The sequence below is a fragment of the Panicum virgatum genome, chromosome 5K (assembly GCF_016808335.1).
Source record: "Panicum virgatum strain AP13 chromosome 5K, P.virgatum_v5, whole genome shotgun sequence".
NCBI classification, from domain to species: domain Eukaryota; kingdom Viridiplantae; phylum Streptophyta; class Magnoliopsida; order Poales; family Poaceae; genus Panicum; species Panicum virgatum.
In genome coordinates, this window is record NC_053140.1 from 58,513,551 (window position 1) to 58,521,330 (window position 7,780).

The 7,780-nt window shown below is 52.7% G+C and overlaps 1 protein-coding gene across 1 annotated transcript; it reads left to right on the forward strand.

Annotated features, from left to right (window-relative positions):
* The first annotated feature begins 2,690 nt into the window (after window positions 1-2,690).
* LOC120708988 (protein terminal ear1-like) lies at window positions 2,691-7,477 on the forward strand. Its single transcript, XM_039994462.1, has 6 exons — window positions 2,691-3,863; window positions 3,977-4,145; window positions 4,223-4,684; window positions 4,795-4,926; window positions 6,406-6,547; window positions 6,665-7,477. The coding sequence occupies exons 1-6, from the start codon at window positions 3,128-3,130 to the stop codon at window positions 7,028-7,030; spliced, it is 2,007 nt and encodes a 668-aa protein (XP_039850396.1). The 5' UTR covers window positions 2,691-3,127; the 3' UTR covers window positions 7,031-7,477.
* The last annotated feature ends 303 nt before the right edge of the window (window positions 7,478-7,780 follow it).

Below are 7,780 nucleotides of genomic sequence, written 5' to 3' on the forward strand. Positions count from 1 at the left end.
GAATATCTTGCTCTTGCAAATACGCGGTTCCAATCGGAGTTTTCAAGGTCGAATTTCTCGATTCGGATGGTTCGGCGAGTGGGAGTGGAGAAAATAACCGAGAAGATGGTGAAAGAATGGATGGAACCTCGGGGAAGAAAGCCAGGGGGTATAAATATTTACCCTCGGCGCCGAGATCTATGGCGTCGAGCTCGGCGCCGTGGTCTTTGGTGCCGAGGTAGTGGGCCACGTCAGCAGCCACGACGGAGAGGACGACACGCTGGCAGATAGCTCGGCGCCATGTCATGTGGCGCCGACACGTTTTCTGTATCTAGACCAAGGGGGTCGGCGCCACGGCCCATGGCGCCGACCCCCTTGGTCTAGATACAGAAAACATTTCATCAGGGGTCTGTTTGTGAATGCCCATGGCGCCGACCCCCTTGGTCTAGATACAGAAAACGTTTCATCAGGGGTCTGTTTGTGAATTTCTTTGGCGTGAAGGGCCAGAAAGCAAAAAAAAAAAGGCGGCGCGCCATGACATCTCGACCTGCAGACGGCTCGCCTCCTGCTGGTAGTCTGCTCCAGCCTACCGCAGCAGCCGAACAGAACGCCACCACCAGCAACAGTGCCATCATTTGTAGTGTTTTCTCCGCTCCACGTCGCCATGATCCACGTGAAGGTGGAGCGCGGATCGACGAGTGGATAGATCGGATTAGAGAGAGCGGCCGGGATCGGAGCAAAGCAAGAGGCAGGCAGCGAGAAGTGAAAGGCCTGGTGAGGAATGACAATACGGGCGTCAGGCTGCGGCGATAAGAATACCTACTGTGGCTAAATACACACCTCGACAAGACCGGACATGCCGCTGCCCGTGGGCCCCCGGCCTAAACCCCCATGCCATGCCATGCCATTGCCATACCATGGCCACTGTCTCCCCGCCGAGGGGAGTGAAGACTGGGAAGAGAGGGCTGCGCGCCGCCGGCGCACCGCCCCTGCCTGCAGGGTGCCTTTCCGTCTCGCCTCTCCGCCATCGCGCCTTTTGTCCCAGGGAGACGCCGGAGGTGCAGGATCTTCTGCGATTACTGTACGTGCTTCCCACAAATCGGGGTGCGTCCATCTTGTCTGCACCCATTTCTGCTTCCAAAGAGCCAGGGAATCGAGTCAGAATTCTTGTGGTTTCCTCTCTTGTTTTGGGTTTTACCGCTTTGGTTTGCAGTTCTGGGACTAGAGGAAGGATACTAGTAGGTCGTACATCTTTAACAAAAAAAGATGAACAAGGATACATCAACTCCAAAACCGAGGTGATTATAGGGTCTTATTAACCACAGGGTTCATGATTCTTCTGCACATCATCACAAGATTTGGTCATTACGTGTACGTAGACCAAGTTTTTCTTTCTGATGGTACGTAGCTAATGCACAACCATATTTTTTTAGATTAACGCACCTCAAATATTCACAACGGCACGCATACTTATCTTATAAAATCCATGTACGCAAATCCTATTTCTATGAACATTTTCGAAATCTTAGCTGACAAAACCTCGAGATTGATGAAATTACCACAGACATCTCGCTGTCAACGGAAACATCACATACCACTCAAAGCACAACACATATACAACCAGAAATACGCCTACATGACGTAAGAGAGAAAAAATGCACGTGTCATTTGAGTGTGAAGAAATGGGAAAAACTTGTCGGAATTTTATGCTGAAGCTAGTTAAACTAAATATTGCAGCAAATTTTGTTGGTTTTTTGGGTTGGAAAAAATACTAACAGTGACAGTATTTCTAAACAACAAATCTGAAACCTGTACTTTAATGCGTGCATTCCCATGTTGTAGGCGGCCATCATTGTGAGATCTGCCTAGCAACTGACGGGGCGATCAAAATAGTAGGTTTTTCTAGAGGTGCAGACAGGTGACTCTTAGTTGCACCTTTAATTTTATTTAATTTAAATATTTTTAATATTTTTAAAATAAGATTTCATTTTAAAAAATAATATAAATATTTAAATTTAGGAGTGCTGAAGGTGCACCTAATGGTCAATCATTTGCACCCCTAGATTTTTCTTCTTCCGATGGATATCTAGTGATGCAATTTTTCCCATTAGGGCACTTTTTTATAACTTCAGGGAAAATGTTCAAAAGAAGGTCCACTTTCATAAAAAAAGTATACTTAGTTCGAAGACACAGATGGATATAAATTATTGCAACAAGTTTAGGACTTTTTTCAACTTCAAAATGTTGATACATTTAGAATAGCACTCTATACAATTTTAGATATATTAGTAAATTGTTAGGAAGAGATGAACGAGCCGGAACGTCGGTACGAGTTTGTGGTTGTTGATAGATTTTCAACAGTGGCCAAGGCACATTTTGGGATCCTGCATGCTAGTATCAAATCACCGTGTTCGGCAGGCTGAAGCTGGAGGCTGGAGCTGGAGTGCTGTGAGAGAAAAACACTGTTCGGCAGGCTGGAGCTGGAGGCTGGAGCTCGAAGAACGTGAGAAAGAAAAACTGTAGAGCTGGTGGACTGCTCACGAAAGCTAAAGCTAAACTCTGAAATTAAAGCAAAAACAAATCTCTTGGAAAATCTCTCCAGCAAAAGAAGCAGACGTGGGGCCTGTCATGTACGCACGGGGCATGACTCGTGCAAGAGCAACAAGTGCTGTCGTTGCAGAGGATCCGAGCGAAACAATCCAGCACAACGCCACTCCTCCATCCTCTTCCCTCCGTACCGCGCCTTCACCTCCCTCCTCGACTCTTCTCCCCTCCTCCCTCCCTCCCTCTCTCTCCATCTCTCCCCCAACCTCGTTCCTGTAGAGCTCCGAATAAAAGCCCACCGGTTTTCTTTTTCGGCGACAATTACCATAAAAAGAGCTCCCAATCTCTCTCTCTCTCTCCTCTCTCCGGCCCCCTCTCTCTCCCTCGTTTCTGTCAGTAGTACCTCCACCACTCTCACTCCACACACACCGAGCATACAGCTAAGCAGGAGAGAGAAAGGGAGAGTCGGGGTCCCCAAGTACAATTCTCGCCTGGTTCAGTGGTTCTTGATCGAAGGCATGATCAAGAATCGCTAGCAAGTCCTAGATCTTTGGACGGGCGTCTTCCCTGGACGTCGCGGTTTCGTTTGTTCCGAGCTCTAACCATGGAGAGTGGGGGAGGGGGCGGAATCGGTGGGTTCCCTGGAGCCTCGGGCAACCTTCTCGATGCCGCAGCTCAGGCGTTCTACCCTGCTGTCGGTGCCCCCTACCCTTTACAGCCGCTCCCGCCTCAGATATACTACCCCCACCCGTATCCAGCCATGCCGGTGCCGGCGGCGGCGGCGGCGATGGCCGTGCCGATGCCGGTGCCTCCGATGGCGGTGCCCCTGGCGCCGCCGCAGCCGGGGTACACCTTGCCAGCGTCGACGCCGGTGGTCGACGGCCCATCAAGCCGCGTCGTGGTGCTGGGCCTGGTGCCGCCGCACGCGCAGGAGGCCGATGTGGCGCAGGCGATGGCGCCGTTCGGCGCGATCCGCTCCGTTGACGCGTCGGCGGTGGCGTCCGAGGGCGTGGCCACCGTCCATTTCTACGACATCCGCGCCGCGGAGCTCGCCGTCGCCTGCGTCCGCGAGCAGCACATGCGGCAGCAGAGCCGCCTGGGCCAGCTCTACGCGGCGGCCGCCACCGTGTCGCCGGCCTGGCCCCCGCCGCCGACGCCGCCCCAGGCCTGGGACTGGCCCCACGAAGACTGCCGCGGCCTCGTCCTCGGGCACGCCGTGTGGGCCCACTTCGCCACCGGTGGCGACGGCGGCGACGGCGACAACCGCGGCTCCCTGGTCGTGCTCAGCCCCCTGCCGGGCGTCTCGGTGGCGGACCTCCGCCAGGTCTTCCAGGCCTTCGGTACGCTCTCCCCTCCACCACCGACCGAGCCGACCAACCAGCCATTTCGTTTTCCCACGCTCGTTTCTTGTGTTTCCCGCAGCAATTGTATTGGCCCGTCCTCGTGTTCGCAGGGGACTTGAAGGATGTGAGGGAGTCGGCGCACCGGCCCAGCCACAAGTTCGTCGACTTCTTCGACACGCGCGACGCCGCGCGCGCGCTCGCCGAGCTGAACGGCCAGGAGCTCTTCGGCCGCCGCCTCGCCATCGAGTTCACACGCCCTTCCGGCCCAGGGCCCCGCAGGTAATTTCCAACATTGCCTTCTCTCGATCGTCCTCCACTGGGCGGCTGAAATTTTGCCGTGGGCCTGTCGGTCGTAGGCGCGTGTACGTGCCCCACCACCGGCCCAGCGCGCCGACGCCGCCGAGGCATCAAGCGGCGTGGCGAACGCCCCAGCCGTCGGCCTCCTTCTCCTTCTCGTCGTCGTCGTCGGGCTCCGTGAGGGCGAGGGAAGGAGTGGTGCTTCTGAGGAGGAGCTCCTCTAAGACCAGCGCAGGCGATCAGTCCAAGGGCGGAACGAGCCATGAGCGCAAGAGCAAGGGTGGCGACAAGGTCGTGCCGTCGTCGGCGTCCTCGTCGACCGCGACGGCGACTGGGAAGCAAACCCAGAAAGGTGCCGGGAGCGGCGGCGGGAATTGGAAAGGACGGAAGAGCGGGTGGGAGGCGCGCTTCTTGTTCAAGGAGCCCGAGGCCGCTGGCGACGCCGACACGCCGGCGGCGCCGGCTCAGGAGATGGACACGAGGACCACCGTCATGATCAGGAACATACCGAACAAGTACAGGTATCCTCGCCAGTCGCCAATCTCCACATTGCCGCGACAATGCTATATTTCATGGGCGCCGCTCGCTTAGAATTGCAATTCTGCTGATGCTCAAGGCCTCTGGGTCGCAGCCAGAAGCTGCTCCTCAACATGCTGGACAACCACTGCATCCACTCCAACGAGCGGATCGCGGCGAGCGGCGAGGAAGGCGAGGGCCAGCCCTTCTCCTCCTACGATTTCGTCTACCTCCCCATCGATTTCAAGTGAGTACTTTTGGCAGATTTTACTTAGGCCCATTTTAGTTCCCACCCCCATAACCTCTTAAACGCAAAAAAAAAGTCACCTCGAATGTTTCCACACATGGAGTACTAAATGAAGTCGTTTCCACACATGGAGTATTAAATGAAGTCTATTTATAGAACTTTTTGTATAGATGGGTTGTAAATCATGAGACAAATCTAATGAGACTACTTAATTCATGATTTGCAACAATGATGCTCCAGTAATCACTTGCTAATTATTAATTAATTATGGATTAATTAGCATCATTAGATTCGTCTCGCAATTTACAATTCATCTGTGTAAAAAGTTTTATAAATAGACTTCATTTATTTACTTCAAATTCGCAAGATTCCATTGCAAATTTTTTTTGCAAAACATCTGAACACGGCCTTATATTTTATGGTGCCCGATGCAACAACACACGCTTGGCAGCTTGAAAATTCGGTTGTTTTTTCTGGGAATTTGGTGCCCTGAAAATTGCTGATATGGAATGGGAAATGTGCTCTGATGGGGTGGTGGAAGGCGAGGAGAGGTTCGGCTGCTGACAGCGTGAGAGCTTGTGGATCGAGGGATCTTATCTTTGGGTGGGTAGAGCGAGAGTATACACAGTGCAGTGGAGCCGCAGGCATAGATGGCTCTGGCGTTACTAGCCCAAATGGAAATAAATTTGGCAGCGGCCCAAGGGGGGGATCACGCCAGTTCCTTCTCGTTTTGATGCCATGGATTCTTTGGTTGCATGCGGATTCAGCATCTGCTCCTGTTCAACCTGCCTTCCTTTCTAGCCAAAGCCGCTGCTTCTGCAATCGCATCCATCCGCTGCTTTGCACAGCCCTGCACTTCCATAACAAGGCCAACACAAAGGGGAGACGCACCGATGGGGGTGTAGACAGTAGAGACAGACGTATCTGTTGGCTGTTTGTTGCATCTGTGCAAAAAGATAAATAATCGGTGTTTTTGACAATGCGAAAAATTGAACTTTTGATCAAATAAACAAAAAATTGTAGTGTGCTTAAGCCCTATCTTCACACCAGCAGCTTTTCTCTTGCACGAAGCAAGTTGAGAAAGGACCTATCAATGCCCAATGACGAGAGGACATTAGTGGCTGTCAGAAGGCATGCAGCTTCACATACACATAAAGCAGCATCATGCCGCAAAGCTTTTTTACTCTGTTCTGTCTCAATTCCAAGGCTTTATAGTAGTAGTTTATACTGTCGCCATGCCATTCTGAATTTCCATATCTACTAGTTGCACGTAATTCCCTCTGCTCATCAGCTCCACCAGCTTCCAGCCCAACAGTGTTTTTCTCTCATATTGCCCCAGCATCAGACTCTAAGCTACCAGCCAGCCAATAGTGTTTTTCTCTCACACCACTCCAGTTCCAGCCCAGCGAACCAAGGGAATGAGAATTTTGTCGTGTTTGACACAAGCAAATTAATTTTTGCAACCATAAAAAATTTCAGCAACAAGTGCAACGTGGGCTACGGCTTCGTCAACATGACCTCGCCGGAGGCCGCCGTGCGGCTGTACAAGGCGTTCCACAAGCAGCCGTGGGAGGTGTACAACTCGCGCAAGATTTGCCAAGTCACATACGCGCGCGTACAAGTAAGGCAGCTGCTGCCTTTCTCCTAGGCCAAAAATATTTTTCTTCGTATCTGCGTGCTCACATTTATTTTTCAATTGTGTGACTTGACACGCTCACGTTGTGGTGGCGCATCGCAGGGCCTGGAGGCGCTCAAGGAGCACTTCAAGAACTCCAAGTTCCCGTGCGACAGCGACGAGTACCTGCCCGTGGCGTTCTCGCCGCCGCGCGACGGCAAGCTGCTGACGGAGCCGGTGCCCATCGTGGGCCGCTCGCCCGCGGCGTCTGGCTCGTCCTCGTCGCCTCCCAAGAGCCGGGCGGCCAGCGTGGACCCGCTGGCGCAGGAGCTGATGCCGGCACCCTCGTCGTCCGGCGACGGCGACGGCGACGGCGCGTCATCCACCACGACGTCCACCCACGCGCCGTCCGACGACGAGCCCGCCGACGACGACAGCGAGGCAGACAAGCTCGCCGGTGAGCTGCGGCGCCTGGGCTACACCGACTAGCTCGCCGCAGCTCTAGTCCCGCAGAGCTAGCTAGCCGGCCTAGCTTAGCGGCGATCGGCAGGCGCGCGTGCGCTGCGTTGCTTCGAGAAGCGGATGCAATGATGGCGGCCAAGGCTTACGCTGATCCGTAGCTCCGCTCCTGCACGCGCAGCGAGTGAAGTGGCAATTCATTTATGGCACATGAAGAACATAGAGGGGTTGGAAAGAGAAGGGGAGGAGTGGGTGTTCGTTGGCTCGTAGAAGCAGAAGCCTGCAGCAGGTGGTCGTGTTCTTTTGGGTTTTGGTTTGAAGTTTCTGTCGTCGTTGAAACTTGGAGCTAGCTAGCGTAGCTTTAGCTAGGACTATCATCAATTCTTTGTTGGCCATGCTTTTGTTCATTACATTGATTACTACAGTTTACTATAAATCCATATATATTCCGAGATAGAGATAGCCTCTCTGATCTGATCTCATCATGAGTTGCTAGATTCTATCGGATCTCTTGGATTTGATGATTCGCACCAGCCTCCTGCCCCCAGGAGATGATGAGATCTTCGCTAGCTCTCCCCTATACTGGCACTTGGCAGAGCCTCTTGTCCTCTTCCGTGCCTCCTGCCCAGTATTTGTTTGGTTGATCTTTTACGGTGCCAGCTTGTATTTTGATGAAATATACTATCTTGTATCTATGATGAAACATTTTTATGGAATTCTGTAATGTTAGAAACTCATTTTTATATCTATTGACTCTTCATGGTTTTGCTTTTTTGTTAT